A 16,887-nucleotide genomic window follows, 5' to 3' on the forward strand; every position below is an offset into this window, starting at 1 on the left:
ATTCCATTGAATGTGAGCAGTGTCTCCAATATCTCCAACTGAGGTTCTCAAGTGATGTGTTTTCAGATGTGAGAAGTAGCCAGCCATATACAGATAAGGAGTACACTTTTATTGGTAGCAATATTGTTGGTGGTTTTAATTTTTAGTCTCTGAGACAAAAACAACATTGTTTTTGTTTTTTTTTTTTTTTTTGGTTTTTAGAGACAGGGTTTCTCTGTGTAGCTTTGCGCCTGTCCTGGAACTCACTTGGTAGCCCAGATTGGCCTCGAACTCACAGAGATCCTCCTGGCTCTGCCTCCCGAGTGCTGGGATTAAAGGCGTGCGCCACCACCGCCCGGCCAAAAACAACATTGTTAAGCATTTTTTTAAAAGAAGAAGAAAGGCCGGGCGGTGGTGGTGCACAGGCTTTAATCCCAGCACTCTGGAAGCAGAGGCAGGTGGATCTCTGTGAGTTTAGGGCTGCCTGGTCTACAGAGCAGATTCCAGGAAAGCCAGGACTACACAAAGAAACCCTGTCTTGGGGAGGGAAGGAAGAAGAATTAGAATTAGGAGGAGGAGGAGAGGAGGAGGAGGAGGAGGAGGAGGAGGAGGAGGAGGAGGAGGAGGAGCATTAGAGGCGGCACTAGTTTGGAATTGAATTTTTGATATTAGTGCCTAAAATTGTCAAGTGCTTCTTTATTTAAATGGTCAACTGAGTCTACCCAGTTGAATTAAAGATAAAAACTATCTGTGGTGTCTTCGTTAGGGTTTCAATTGCTGTGAAGAGACACCATGACCACAGCAACTTTTATAAAGGAAAACATTTAATTGGGTGACTTACAGTTTCAGAGGTTTAGTCCATTATCATCATGGTGGGACATGTCAGCATGCAGGCAGACATGGTACTGGAGTTAATACCTCTTGGTCGGCAGGCAACAGGAAGTGAACTGAACTAGGCCTAGCTTGAGCATAGGAGACCTCAAAGTCCACCCCCACAGTGACACACTTTCTCCAACAAGGCCACACCTACCTCAATGAAGCCTCACCTCCCAATAATGCCACTCTCTCTGAGCTTATGGGGGCCAATTACATTCAAACTACCACATGTGGCAACAAAGCTAAACCGACGAATTCAAAGCCATCTTGAGAAAAATTGCATATTTTTTCTTGTACTAAAAATACTTCTATATAGTTTCTCTTTATTTTTCCTGTTGAAAATAACTCCTTGATGAGTGAACTTGGTTTCTGTCGTCTTGAGCCTGTGTAATCTCAGCTGTGGAAGCTGAAGATGCATTGTTTCCCTCAGGCTTTGGCTTTTCCATTTGGGGTTGTGATTATCGACATCCCTTCCCTCCATCCCTACTGCCATGAGATGCTGTAGAGACAGTTCCCAAGACTGTCAAAGATTTCCATTTCAATGTTTTCTTTCATTTGGCGTTGTGCAGTGGAGACATCATCAAACATGAATGAAGATGGAGACTGGGGGGATTTTTTTGTATGTATGTTGATATTGTTACTGTAGTTTTAATCAAAGGTTCAAACTGTTTTAGAACAATTGTTTGATTGTGCAACAAAAACTTTTTCATAGTGTATCAGGAAGGAAGGAGGGAAGGAATGAAGAAAGGAAGGAAGAAGGAAGGAAGGAAGGAAGGAAGGAAGGAAGGAAGGAAGGAAGAAGAAAGAAAGGAAGGAAGGAAGGAGGAAGAAAGGAAGGAAGGAGGAAGGAAGGAAGGAGGAAGAAAGGAAGGAAGGAAGGAGGAAGGAAGGAAGGAGGAAGAAAGGAAGGAAGGAAGGAGGAAGAAAGGAAGGAAGGAGGAAGGAAGGAAGGGATCTAAAGGTGGAATGCAGTTGACATTGTTATAAAATGAAAACTAAAATGATGCTCTCTTCAAATGCTTTAATACAATTTAAAATATTCTTATCAAAGCTGTACTTTTGAACATAGACTGTGTCCCCACATCTTCCGTTATTAGGTATTTTGTTCCAAAATGACTAGCACTTTAAGTAGTATTTTACATGGCAACTGTATTTATGAAGTCTTTTTTTTTAATTAAAGGACTTTCTTACTATCTCATTTAAAAAACAAAACAAAACAACAACAACAAAAACCTCATGATGCTGTTGTGTGGCCATTCTCTGAAACCGAATTCCATGCGTGATTTCTGTGGAATTGTCCTCTCTGGTTCCTATTTCTGTGTTTTAGTGTAAAGTTGTTCTGTCTCTGTCTTGCTTAGTTGAGGTGTGCGAGGTAACCAGAATGTTCCTCTGGACTTTGGAGAGTTGAAAGTTACCAGATGTTCTCACTAGCTCCGCAGTGTGCGCTCCCTAGGTCCCAGGCCTGGGTGAAATCCCTTCCTGCTGTTTTGACAGGGTACTTTTACTCTGGTCAGAGCTCTTCTTTTTTTTTTTGAATCTGTATTTAAATGATACTACGGCATCCAGAAAATCTGGCAAAGAAAATGATATTTTGATGACATTTTTCACAGGGCTCAACTGGAATGAATTATTACATTTTAACAAGGCTCTAATAAACAGCTCCTTTATTTCTCCCTAGAAGGGCACAGTATTTCTTTGTCCAACAAGTTGCCTGAGTGTACGTATTGTCGAACTTCGAAAAAGCTCCTTTTCTCTAGACTTCAGCTGAGAGACAATGGCTTTGCTCAGTGAGTACTGCTTCCTTGTGACTCAGTGTTTTCTGATCTGTAGTCTGTATAAGATGAACTTAGATTTTAACTTGAAGTAAATATTTATATCTTAAGTGGAAGACATTTCATACAATTGTCATATTTCCCTGTAGAAGTGAATCGTTTCTAGGTAACTTGCCCTGATCTGCCAAATGATGGACTTTTAATTCTTGCCAAAACTTTGGTATCCTTCCCTCAACTGTGGTTGAGCTAGCCTAAAAGAGGCCCCCCCCCCCCCCCACACACACATACAGGCACACCAACATGGGTCTCCATTAGTAAATGTGAGCATTTATTGATCTGTATTTGTAATATAGGTGGGGGGTGGAGGGTCTGTTTCCCAAGAGGAGGAGAATGCTTCTTGTTGAATTATGTAGATCCTTAGGTTCTGGTGGTAGCTACTGGTAAATAATCCCATTACCACATTGATTTCTTTTATGCTTACGGTGCTCTGTTTGCTCATGTGTCTGTGCACCATGTAAGGACTGGATGCCCACAGAGGCCAGAAGAGGGTGCCAGATAGCCTGGGACTGGAGCTACAGATGGTTGTGAGTCACCATGTGGGTGCTGGGAATCGAACCCAGGTCCTCAGGAAGAGCAGCCGGTGCTCTCAACATCCCGCCATTCTTAAACTTGATTTTTCTAGAGAAGCAAATTGAAGTCTTTTCCTAAACAGTTTCTGAGCCTGTCAGTGGTGGTATTGCTGTTAATACATTTTTTTTAAAAGGAGGCAGGATATCATGTAGAGCGAACTTCCTGAGGGAGCCTTGGGGAGGGTCCTGCTTTGCTTTGACCCGGGAACCATTCTTGACCTTTACTATTGAACGAGGGGGCCCCAGGCTGCCACCGCTTTCCTCAGAAGGTCTCTCTGTGTGACTGACTCTCTAGTTGGTCTGCTCCCAGACTTTGAGTGATGGCTCTGGCATCCACAGACTAGGGTCTGTCTCACTTCATCGGCCACTTATTTTATTATTAGTAGTAGCCAATCCTATTTTAGTGTTCAAACCACGCCTCCTCACAGAAGTGGTCAGCTTAGAGTGTGAGCAACCAGGATGAACGCTTAATTTCACTATAAAAGTGAGTTTCTGGGGCTGGAGAGATGACTCAGCAATTAAGGCTGCTCTTCCAGAGGACCAGAGCTCAATTCCCAGCACCCACATGGCAGCGCACAACTGTCTGTAACTCCAGTTCCAGGGGATCTGAGGCCCTCTTCTTTTTCCCATGAGTATGAGGTGTGCACATGGTGCACAGACAGACATGCAGGCAAAACACCCAGACACACAGAATACAATCGTTTTTAAAGGTGAGTTTCCACATTTTTGTCACGTAGTATTTGGTGCGTTTTCTCTTCATTCTGTGGGATCTTCACGACTGTAGTCATGGTTTTAGCTATAAATAACTGCAGGGACAACCCTGTTGGACGTCAGTCAGAGTCTTTATTTCAGACAAGTACTTGTAGCAGTCTGTTACCCTCAACTATATACTTCTTTTGGACCCTGAAGAAAATGAGCTGTTTCCCAACACCTGCATACCAACTGGGCCTGTGTCCTCTTTAGAAACAGTTAACAAACGCTGTAGCTTTGCCATTCAGAGGCTGTTTCCAAATGCTGCTAATTAGGCCCCCCCACCCCCCAATGATCCTTCTAGGTTTGTGAAACAGATCCACTCTTCCCTCTCCTCTGCAAGGGCATCTTAGCTTGAAATCCAGGAAGCGGTGGTGGATGGTGTCCATATCCATGACTTCCTGAAATGGAGCAAAAGTGTGGACGGCATCTGGGGGAAAGGGGCTCTTTACCAGCTTGTTTCCTGTAAGTTCAATTGGAAGACCTTGTCTGTGCAAATAGATTTCAAAATAGAGCCTGCCCTTTGACTGTCTCCATAATTACATGGCTCGCTCTGTATTTTATTTGGCAGCCAGAGCAGTTAACCCCTGAAAGGAAGGGGCTGATGGCATGCCCGGCTTGCCTTCCCAGACATGTCCATGGGAATGAATAAAGCACTGTTTGGCAAGACCCACAGCTAAAAACACAAGCACAGTCTCTAACCGAACTGAAATTCTCTGGGAACAGATTTAATAATGTTTATTATGGCTGATTAAAAAACTTAACTTTGTCCTCAATGTGTGGATTGTAGAAGGGTACTAATTGTTTTTAAAAATTGGGAGTCGGGGGAGTTCGTTATTGCTTTGATGTAAGCAACATCTGTCAACAGGATGAATTTGCTTTTGTTTAGTTTCAAGAGCCCTTGTCCTTCAGCTTTTCTCAATCAGTTTCTGCTTCAGCCTGGGGCAATCCCTCCGTGTATGGATGTGTTTTTCCTTCCACAAATGCACAGGTTATTTCTTGTGAAACGTGAGCTTCTCCTCTGCTTTAGAGTTGCCTTGAAATGGGAAGGAACCCACCATTTCCCTCACTTTTTTCAAACATGTACATCCTAGTCCTAGATTGCAAAAGCATCATAGTGAGTGTCTCAGACTGTTTGATTTTTCTTTTGCAACATTTGTGTGAGTTATGAAACCTTTTAAGCAGCCAGTCAGTGTTTTAGGTCAAGAGATCGGAGACAGATGCATTTGCACTGTTCTCTTGGACTCCATGCACCCGACGCTCTGTGAGAGATGCGGCTTCTGCTCCAAGTAATTGGTTGGAGTTCATGAAAGTGTGATCTCTCTGTGGTTCTAAATCTGCGCTTCAAAACTGTGCTCCTAGGGTATGGTCTTTTTAAGCCTACTGGAGGAAGCAACATTTTTGAATAGTAAAATAAAACCAAACCCTGTCAGATTGCTGACACGAAATAAGTTGCCTTTTTTTTTTAAGTTGAAGTTAATGTATTATTTAAGCAAATCATTTGGTTAAAATTAAAATTATCAATGACTGGAAGAGCCCCAGTTGAAAATGAATTAGTAAAACATTGTTGTTTTCTCTCTTGGTAATCATAAATCATTTAAATCTGGCAGACAGTCCTCCCTTCATCCAAAATAATTGCCTCCATTTGTAAAATCAATTAGATGTTAATATGCTATAAATAATAGTTTTGTTACTAGACTTTGGCATTTGCTGATCATTATGAAGAAATATATTCAGCAAGACATTTTACAGGGTGTCTTTTCAATTCCCTATTATCTCTGGTTGACATTGTTAGCTAATGTAAAGTCATACCAGGCTACTTTATTGTGCTGTTTCTACCCAGATGTTTGGTCCTTCTGAATGTAGTGTAAGTGAGGATTGGTGGCCTGCTGCCGCCGGGTGAAAGTATATAATGAAAGGTAGAGGTGTCGGTAGGCACGCTAGAGCACAGGGGGACTTTGTTCAGTTTTACAACTGTTTCAAATAATCAGCACTTTATAGGTCCCTTTGAAAGTTCATTCAGACCTCACCCTTAAAAATATTTGTTGACCAAAAGAAAACTCACAGTTTCAAGGGTAAAATTGACTTAATAAAGGGTCATTAGTAAAGGTACACATAAAAACCCAGGGCACGGTGGGTGGAATGGAAGCATTTCATTATGCGGTATAGAATGCACGAGCAGATAACAATTAAAATGGACCCGGAGTTAAAAGGCCAATAAATACAGGGCAGGCTGTGTGCAGTGACATTAGTTATGGAAGACACAGCCCTCCCTCCAGCGTGCAGGGTTCTATAGCCCTACCTTTCAGACTTAATTTATGAAGGGAAATAAAAAAGCAGGGTTTAGAAATTGATGTTATTACCAAATATGAAAATATTTAAACCCATACTCTGGACTTATATAGTCCATGCATAAATTTAAAATACGAAGCAAGTGCAACAGGATCCGGAGGACAGGGAACGATTTCAGGAGACACTGAGCCCACACAGTGTGCTACTGACTCCGTGGAGGGAAAGAAGCAGGTGTCTGTAAACTTCAGAGTTCAGCTCTAGACTCTGATAGCAATTTTGTGACGTTGAAAGTAATTTGCATTATTGCCTTTGAGAACAGTAAATATTCTGTTTACAACAACGTGTGGATTTACTGCCTGTGGAAACCCTGTAGCTTTTCTGCTAGGGTGTCAGCAGTAACGATACTCTGATCAAATTAACAACAAGGGACTCCTTGTTGCTCTGGGCTCCCTGGTCTGAGGGTTTTGATAGTTTCTACGGTGCACCCTGAACATCACATAGGTCCACTTGGCCCTGCAGTAATTAGCATACTCCTGCATCTCCTTCCCCAAGCAGTTGCACCAAAAGAGCATGTGCTGTGTGTCGGGTGAAGGGCACTGCAGAGAGGACCAGGCAGTGTTCTTGTCTCTGAGGGTGGTCACTGAGCACCACATTAGTAGAAAATTGGGAGACAGATGTAGTCATAGGTATCATAAGACAGAGAACTACATAGAAAACTCAACAGACTTCTTCTGTATCAGATACTACAGTTGAGTATGTTTCTAGAAGCCTGATTATGTTAAACACTGGGATTTTAATTTTGCCCACTCTGATTCTGGATTTGTTTGTTTGTTTGGTTGGTTGGTGTTTTGGACAGGGTTCCTCTGTGTAGCCCTGGCTGTCCTGGAACTTGCTCTGTAGTCCTGGAACTCAGAGATCCGCCCACCTCTGTCTCCCAGAGAGCTGGGATTTAAGATGTGCACCACCACTGCCTGGCTTTTTGCTTTTGGAATTTTGACTAATACTGATTGATTAAAATATGATGGAGCTGGGGAGGTGGCTCTTTGGGTAAGAATGCTTGCTGGGCAACCATGGGGACCTGGTTTCAAAATCTGAGCACCTGTATTTAAGAGCTGGCCATGGTACTGCTTGGACTTGTAACCCCAGAACTGGAAGAGGGAGACCAGAGGCAGCTGGATTGCTGAGGATTGCCAGTCTAGTCCAGATTTAGTAAGAGATCTTATTTCAAAGGAATAAGGCAGAGATGGGTAGAACAGGACCCCAGAGTCCTCCCCAGACCTCCACACCACACACACACACACACACACACACACACACACAGAGAGAGAGAGAGAGAGAGAGAGAGAGAGAGAGAGAGAGAGAGAGAGAGAGAGAGAGAGAGATGAGCATCTATAACACACACCAAAACAATAAAAATTTTTAAAAATTACGATATGATTAGCATAGCTAATGACCCCCTCCCTGGCTACCATTTACAAGGTGATCGGAAGACCAATACCTTCCAAGGTACCAGGACTTAAACCCATCTGTTCATTTCATCTGTGAAAACACTATTTTTTTTTTTCCTGGTCAATAGTGAATAGTTAGTGGAAAAATAAATAATGGTATGTGACTATCGTGTTACTTTATGATAACATGTATAGGGTACCTTTTATTAAATTGAAAGAAAATACTTGACTTCACATATAAAGGTGAAGTGGATTTGATTAGAGCCATTGTTGTCAATGTTTAGTGTTTTCCTGTAGACGGAGGGAGGGGGGCATGCCTGCATCTTTCTGTCAGCGAGCCTGTCATTTGGCGGGACAGATACATTAGCCACACTGTTCAACCAGAAAGTGACTAACTTACAAGCCTTACCCAGGCATCCCAGTGGAGACCTGATGGTTTCATAATTCAAGTTTAAGTACATAAGAAAGATTCCCCCTGTAATGCCTACGTACTTGAACTTGATAATGCTGATAAAGATGGCCACTCTTTCACGTAATCAGCCACACGGAGAATAATCCTGTGTGATAAAATTGATCTGGCTGTAGTGGGACAGTTAAGTGTTGCTGAATGAAGGCCAATGCTAACCCTCCTGTCTCTGAAACACCTGGGAAGCACTCAACAGGGCCTTGGCACCAGGAAAGTCTGTGGGGCAGAGTTCACTGTGACTGCACTCGCTAGGCAACGGTCATACAACCCCCGGCGGGTACCATCCACCACTGTCTCCCCAGCCGGGTTTCATCCCTCCTTCCTTTTCGTTGATTGGGTTGATGTTTGCCCCCCCCCCCCCCCCCCCGGGAGTATGTTCCTTGGAAGCTGGGACAACTGGATTTCCTGGATCTCAGATGTAGCACATAGGAGTAGAAACAGTAAACACAGTGTTGAGCAGAAGAATAAAGTTGGATGTCCCACAAATAAGCATGTTAAAAGGGTCGGAGGGAAGAGAGATCGTTTATGGAGCAACTGTACTCTGGAGATAGTTTCCACACTGTTGTCTTACCTACCACCTCACCTGATGGGAGCAAGAACACTTACTCCCCTTAATGCTTCGAATGTGGGGCAACTTCAAATGTTTGGGTAACTCAGATCTGGCTTACTTCAAGGTATGCTATTTTCATTACCATATGCCTCCCAATTAGAGGGAAATTTCTCTAAGAATTTCCATGAAAAAAAAAGTCTTCACTCCAAATGTTAACTGAGCACAGGACATGTTTTTCAAGATTAAACAAACAAGCAAACAAACAAACAAAACTTTCTTCAAAGTCCAAACCCTGTGAATGCTGCAGTTTTGGCCAGGCAGGCACGTTTGGACTTACAAAGCTCCTGAATACTGTTAGAGGGCAATGTGTTGGTTGCAGCCCTAGGCTTGGAAATGGAGAGCTGGGGGAGGGAGGCGGATGGATGACTATGAGAGTGTAAGAGTGTGTTTCCCAAAGACACATGCTCAACTGTGTTCATAGCAGCACTATTCGTAACAGCCAGAACCTGGAAACAACCGTCAACTGAAGAATGGATGAAGAAAATGTGGTACATAGACACAATGGAGTACTACTACTCAGCAGAGAAAAACAACGACAGCATGAAATTTGCAGGGAAATGGATGGAACTAGAAAATATCATCCAGAAAGACCAACATGGTATGTACTCACTCATAAATGGATACTAGATATAAAGCAAAGAACAATCAGACTGCAACCCACAGAACCAGGGAGGCTATATAGCAGGGGGGAGCCTAGGATGACTGTGGCTTATAATAAGTTTTGGTTTTACTCAATTACTGGGCAAGCCTCAATGAAACATTTCTCTATTAGGATAAGAATTTATACTGTATCAAGCTGATAACAGAAAAATAAATAAATAAATAAATAAAAATGAAAAAAAAAGAGTGATAATACAATAATGTTTAAAAAAAAAAAGTGTGTGTCACTACCACCTGGCTAGAATAAACTTTTATTTAAAAAAAAAAAAGTAGGGTGGTGCATGCCTTTAATCCCAGCACTCGGGAGGCAGAGGCAGGGAGGTATCTGTGAGTTCAAGGCCAGCCTGGTCTACAGAGCTAGTTCCAGGATAGCCAGGGCTACACAGAGAAATGCTGATTTGCAAAACAAACAAAACAAACAAGTAAAAAATAAACCTTTGTGATAAGGTTCAGTGCATCAGGCCATGCTGGAGAGGGGTGGGGGAGTGGGGGAGAGTGGGGGGGTGGGGGGGATGTGTTTCCTCATCTTTAAACAGTGGCATGACCAGCTGCTGCCTACCTAACAGTTGGTAAGAGGCAATATGTGATAAAATGAACATCTAGCAGTGAGTGTTATCAAAAAGTGAGTCACTACACTATTTATTTATTTGTTTGTGTTTGAGACGGGGTCTCTCTATGTAGTTCTAAAGCTTGATATATAGACCCGACAGACCTCGAACTCACAGGGATCCACCTGCCTCTGCCTCCCCAGTGCTGGGATCAAAGGCGTGCGCCACCACACCTGGCGGAACCACTACAGTCTTGTCGGTATTGATGTTATTAGTTGTAATCCTAGTGTACACTTTCCTTAGGATGGAACACTGCCCCTTACGTGTGAGCCTGCCTAAGGATGTGACTAGGGCTAGAGTGAAAGCCTGGTTCCACCTGAGGCTCCAAAATTTCTATCCCATATGACAGACTGCCCAACTGCCTCACTGAAGCATGTGTGGTCAGCCCATTGACACATTCTGGGAAAAATAATAGTAGTGAACAGCAGTTCTCTGATATCTATTTTCTGGATGTTTCCATGTATTAGCTAATTTTACTGAAATGCTTCAGAGAGAGGTAATGCACTTTGGGGAGCTTTGGTTCTTACTGCATATCCCATATAGTAACAGGGAGCTGGAGAGATGGCTCAGCAGTTAAGAGCACTAGCTGCTCTTCCAGAGGACCTGGGTTTAATTCCCAGCACCCACATGGCAGCTCACAACTGTCCGTAACTCCAATTTCTATGGATCCAAAATCGTCTTCTGACATCAGCAGGTACTGCACCATGTGATTCAAGCAAACCATCCATATACATAAAGGTTGTAGAGAAAAATTTTAAAAAATATTAAAAATGAATATGGTATAGTTCTGAACTTGCAGGGCTCTTGTGAGGATTAACGAGCTAGCATATGTAAAGTACCTTGTTCAGTAACTGACACAAAAAGTGTTCAGTATTAAAAGTTGTTTAGTGGAGCTTAAATTTCATTTCACATTTTAATTTTCAAATGCCCTTGAAGAAGCTGTTGTTTACTGGGCATCTGCTAAACACAACATACTTTCACATTCCTTATTCCGGTTAATTCTCACCTGAGACTCTAAAGGAGAAACATGTTCAGGTACATAGAGCCAGCAAGTGGTAGAGTTGAATAGATTTCCAGGCGTCTGGGTTCTAAACCTCTACTTTCCCTAGGACACTCTACCCCCCAGATGTCACTTGACAATCTTTTTTGTTGTTGTTTTGTTTTGTTTTTTTTGAGATAGTGTGGTGGTTTGAAAGAAAATGGCGCCCAAAGGGCATGGCACTATTAGGAGATGTGCCTTGTTGAAGTAGATGTGGCTTTGTTGGAGGAAGTGTGTCCCTGTGGGGGCGGGCTTTGAGGTCTCCTTTGTTCAAACTTCCCTCAGTGTGACACTCAGTCCACTTCCTGTTGCCCACCAGATGTAGGACTCTCAGCTCCAGCACCATGTCTGCCTGCACGCCACCATGTCCCACCGTGATGATAATGGACTGAACCCCTCTGAACTGTAAGCGAGCCATCCCAATTGAATGTTTTCCTTTATAAGGGTTGCCATGGTCCCTTCGCAGGCCCTGGGAATGCTGGCCTTGCCTCTCACTGACACTGTAACAGGAGAGCTGGCCTCTGCACTCCGAAGAAACCGTCCCACCCCTCACCACAGGTGAGGGTGAACCTACCCAGAGGTCATGGACATAGGTGAGCTGACTCTGCCCCCTCACCCAAGGTGGGTGGCCCCAGTGGCCTGGACTGGCCAGCTCAGCTACCGCCCAGGCCCACAACCGGGCCTTGGGTTGGCCCACCCTAACATCTACCCATCTAGGACCCGCTGGAGCTCATGAAGGGACTGGTCCTGTGGAATAATACCCTCAGGATCTCCATGACTGGGGTGGCCACAGGATATCCCAGAGGACTTCCGGTGAGGATCCAGCCGTGATGCTGTACCGGAAACCAGAGGCCTTGAGCCAGCCAGACAGTGACTCACTGCAATGAACATTTGCTAGAAAAGCTGGGAAGGGGGCACTGTGTGACACACCACGGCTCCCAGCGCCACCAGGACAGAGGCAGAGGTGTTGGAGAGGCGGGAAAGAAGTTTGTTGTTGTTGTTTTGGGTTTTTGTTTGTTTGTTTGTTTTGTTCTTGTTTTTGTTTGCTTACTGGCATACTGTATTTTGTTTCCTTTGGTGAGGGGGGCGCTGCAGGAGTGAGGAGGATATGGGGGGCTGGGAGGTGAGTGGAATTGGGGTGCATGGTGTGAAACTCCCAAAGAATCAATAAAAAAGTGAAATTTAAAAAAAAAAGTTGCTGTGGTCATGTGTCTCTTCACATAGAAACCCTAACTAAGACAGACAGGGTTTCTCTGTGTAGCCCTGGCTGTCCTGGAACTCCCTTCATAGACCAGGCTGGCCTCTAACTTAGGGTTCTGCCTGCCTCTGCCTCCAGAGTGCTGGGATAAAAGGTGTGCACCACCATGCCCGGCTTCAATTGACAATCTTAAGGCTGAACCTGGGCACTTAGCTCAGTGGTAGGACACTGGCAGGTGCAAGGCCCTGGGTTCAAACCCACAGGACTGTAAAACCAAAAATCCCACAACTCTCACCTAACAACCCCAGGGCTGGAGGTATTGTCATTAGGGAAATACCTGGGTGTGCTTATGTGTGGAGGCTGGAGGACAACTTGTTATTGTTCCTCATTTACTGCGTCCCTCACCCCTTGGTGAGACAAGGTCTCCTACTGGCCTAAAGCTTACCGAGTTGGCCAGGCTAGCTGACCAGAGAGCCCGAGGAGTCCGCTTGTCTCCTCAGTGATGGGATAGCGTGTTCAATTCTATACATGACTTTTTTGCCCCCCCCCCCCTGGGGGGGGAGAGGGGGATCCGAAACAGGATTTCTCCATGTATCCCTGACTATCCTGGCTCTCACTTTGTAGACCAGGCTGGCCTCGAACTCACAGAGATTTGCCTGCGTCTGCCTCCCAAGTGCTGGAATTAAAGGCGTGCGCCACCACCACCTGGCCTACACATGACTTTTTATGTTGGTTTTGGGGGTCAAACTCAGGTTTTCATGTTTGCCTACCCCATCTACTCATTAGAAAAATATTATACTTTAAAAACTAGGAAAAATATACCTGTCTGTGTCAAGCCCTTTTAGAGCTGAATGGAGTGGCTTGTGAATATACTCTCAACTTCTCAGAAGGCTGAGACGGAAAAATACATTGAGTTCAGGACCATCCTGCTCAACAGACAAAGGTCCTATTTCAAAAATAAAAACAACAAACCGTTAAAGAAAGAAAGGGAAAGGTTTTCTGCCTTTCGTCCAGTGTTTGGAATTGTCTACAATAATACTAGGGCCCAGTGGGACTGGGATGTAGCTCTGTGAGGGTGTAACCTGCCATGTACAAGGCCCTGGGTTAGGTCCCCAACAGTGCAGAAAAGTATAAACATAAATAACATGTATAATATGTTCTATTCAACATTATATATGTCATACAGTAGTAAACATATTACCCAAAATGCCTGTGTGTCTGATTTAACAGTTCTAGCTGATAGAAAACCATAACTGAATGAAACTTTGGATGTTGAATCTCATGCCTTTTCCCAATTCATGAGCAATGCTGACCTTGGGGATCAATCCTCATCAGTTTCCGAGGCTGAGATGTGACTCTGGGGCCAGGAGTTCTCCAGCACAGAGTGCTTGGGGGTGACTGAGCTCCTGTAATCCCAGCTCCTCTCATTCCCTGGAGGAGGGGTCACCGAGAATCTCTTTTCCTGTGTGGCCGATTCTCCTGGCCTGGGAGCCTCACAGCGTGAATAGCATGTGAAGTCAGCAGCAGCTGTGGAGGGCTGAGAGGTAAATATGCCTTTGTCACAGCTCGTCAACTCTGCCTTAAGCTTAGGAACAGTCATGACTGGTTGTAAATAACTCAGGGTAGGTACGGACGCCGAAGTCTGAATTCCACCCTACAAGATACTATTTCTTCTGATTTTTTCCCCAACCACTTATAAATATAAAAACCCATCTTTTTGATGTTAAGCTGTATAGAGACTGGCAGCAGGTCAGATTTGGCCCTTAGCTGGAGTTTGCCAGCTCGTCATATAGTTGTGACCTATGGGGGATTTTTCTAAACGATTACTTTTATTGTAATAGTGATGGAAGTGGATTTTTTTTTTTTGAGAAGTAGATGGTTTTTAAAAGCTAACAGTATAGAAGAAAATAAAATGAATCAAAGTCTTCCCACTTCCTGCCCTAATCACATACTCTAGAAATTCCCACTATTGATGAATATTAATTCTGGCAATGTATAGGCATATACAAGCTTATATAAATAAACATGTAAGCTTCTTTTATATTAATGGGTTTCTTTTTTGCACATGCTTTTTAATTTATTCTTTATGAATTTCTTACATGTACACAATGTGCTTTGACCATGTCTGCTCCCACCTAACGGGCTCCTTATGTATGGTGCTCAGTGTGTGCTTTTCCATAACAGTGCCTTATGGTCTCTGCTTATCAATGCACAGAGACCACTCAGCTCCTCTCCTCCTTTTCCTCTTCTGAGAAAGAGTCCTGTGTAGCCCAGGATGACCTCAAACTCACTGAGCATCTGAGGACAAGCCTGAACTGGTCCTCCTGCCTGTCCCTGTTTCCCGAGTGCTAGGATTATGGTTGTATACTGCCATAGTTAGCTCTATTCTTCTTAATGGCTTCAGAATTTCCTTTTGTATAGCTAGACTGTATTATATGTTTAGCCCATCCTCTGTTGATAATTCCCATTTGAAATCAGGCTGTTTTGCAGTTTTCTACCCAAACAATACCTAAGTAAGGGTGTGGCTCCATACATCCATCATTGCATATTATCCATGGGATAAAGTCTGAAGAGATAAATTGCTGAGTCAAAAGATGTGCTTTTAATATTTTAATGAATATCTCTAAATTCCTATGTTTGTTTTATGCCTACACTTTTGCTATTTGGTCCAACACGAGCATTCATCACAATGAATTTTGGTATAATGCCTTCATGCACAAGGACTTAACACCCAGTTGTAATCCTATGGAGGCCAGAAGTGCAGCTGGCAATTTGTCTGTGGCTTTTGAAGGGAAAATGGTTTTAAAGAGTATAGAGCCACCAAAGTGGTGCCCTGAATTCTAGGGTTATCTGGACATCGTCACACAAGGTACCGAAGCAGAAATTCTTTTCCACACCTGCTGCGGGGCAGATCTTTCCGTATGTTTATTTCCTATTAGAGTAAAGCTTTCCACTGTCAGAAATTTATGTACACAGTGCTAGTCAGTCAATATGGTGTGCTACTGTTGTCCAGAATACGACTGCCCCCTTTCTGGGGCTTTCTTTTTTGAGTCAATAAAGAAAGAGACTAATGGTTTAATAGGTATGACGCCTCCTAGGGCAACACTGTTAATGTCTTTTCTTTCTTTCTTTTTAACCTGAAATACATCTATTTCTGCTCACAGGTTGTCAGAGAATTTTCTCTTCTCCACTCAGTCCTCTCTACTTACACAAGCGGTCAGGCAGTCAACAAAGAAGAAATTTCTTTTTCTGGAGACAAAGGGATATCTCCCACAGTATAGTTTCGCCGGCCGCAGTTTCTCCTGCACATCCTGTCCCCAAGGTACTGTACCGCTCCAGGCTGACACTCTCTCTGGCAGGCAAAGGTGGCCTTCACGAGCACAATCGAATCGTGAATTTAAAACTTAGTTTGTGATTTCAGATTGTGATAGGAGAACATTTTATTTTAACATCCTGCAGTTTGAGAATATATATTCAAACAAAAAGAAGGGTCTGGACAAACACTGCTTAGCTTATTTGGAATTTTAACTTTTAATCATGAAAATTTTTTATGTTATAAAAACTGGAACTAAAACTGTGTGTATATAGTTCATGACTTCCTTTATTTTTTTTTTAAGAGAAAATGACTGTAAAATTGGATTGATTCAAGAGAGATTCATGGAAATTAACATACTGGATGTTTTTAAGCCTTTAAACTTTCTATGTTACTAATACTACTATCTTTTGAATAATTTTTTTAGAGTAAATTAATAAAAGCCAGAGCATTCTTGATTCCCCCCCACCAAAGGTTTCAGTATTGTGGAAAGACAATCTCTCTGCCTTTAAAAATGCAAAGGAGGTGTAAGGGGTCATTTAGAAAGAAGAAAAATAGCTAAGAGAAGTATAGACTTGTCACAAAAATCACCTGCTTTCTTCCTTTTACACTCCTTTTCTTTACTGTGAATCACCTTGAGCATACCCCCAAAGGTGGGTAGTCCATTTTTATAACAAGGCTTGAGAGACAAAAGAGCCCGAAGCCCTATCTTGGCTTAGGTCTGGCCATCATAGAGAGAGCTAGCATTTGGTATTAGTCATTAAACTGACATTCTTTTTCTTCAGTAAAAACAAAAAGAAATCTCTAGGTGCCGGGGAGACGGGGCAGTCAGTAAAGCGCGTGTGCTCTGTAAACACGGGGCCTATCACACACACAAAACAAACCGGGACTGCAGCAGTGCCTCTAATCCCAGAGCTGGGGAGGCGAGGCAGAGACAGGGAGATCCCTGGGGTTCACTGGCCAGCCAGTATAGTCAAGTCAGTAAGCTCCAGATTCAGTGAGAGACCCTATCTCAAAAAAATAAGGTGGAGAACAATTAAGGAAGACATAGGTATCATCCTGTGGTCTCCATGCCTCTGCACACATGTGTATTTGTATCCATATGAATGCACATTTGTATCCATACATGCACAGACACAGACATACAGACACACCACACACACACACACACACACACACACACACACACACACACACACACCCCTAGATATAAAAAATGTGTTGTATTATGCATTTTAGTCAGTTTC

General features: G+C 43.3%; 1 protein-coding gene across 5 annotated transcripts in view; it reads left to right on the forward strand.

The window, feature by feature from the left end:
* The window catches only part of Metap1d (methionyl aminopeptidase type 1D, mitochondrial), an 81,974-nt gene that overhangs the window by 45,264 nt on the left and 19,823 nt on the right, over positions 1 to 16,887 (forward strand). For 2 of the 5 annotated variants that reach the window (XM_052726706.1, XM_052726704.1), the window contains exons 2-3: positions 9,262 to 9,420; positions 15,492 to 15,649. In XM_052726706.1, coding sequence (XP_052582666.1) covers positions 9,262 to 9,420; positions 15,492 to 15,649 — 317 coding nt within the window. Of the gene's footprint in view, positions 1 to 2,533; positions 2,643 to 9,261; positions 9,421 to 15,491; positions 15,650 to 16,887 lie in introns of those variants that run through there. The other 3 variants (XM_052726702.1, XM_052726703.1, XM_052726705.1) reach the window with 3 other exon arrangements.

This window comes from Peromyscus californicus, unplaced genomic scaffold (assembly GCF_007827085.1).
Source record: "Peromyscus californicus insignis strain IS unplaced genomic scaffold, ASM782708v3 Scaffold_7__1_contigs__length_154581171, whole genome shotgun sequence".
In the NCBI taxonomy this organism is placed as follows: domain Eukaryota; kingdom Metazoa; phylum Chordata; class Mammalia; order Rodentia; family Cricetidae; genus Peromyscus; species Peromyscus californicus.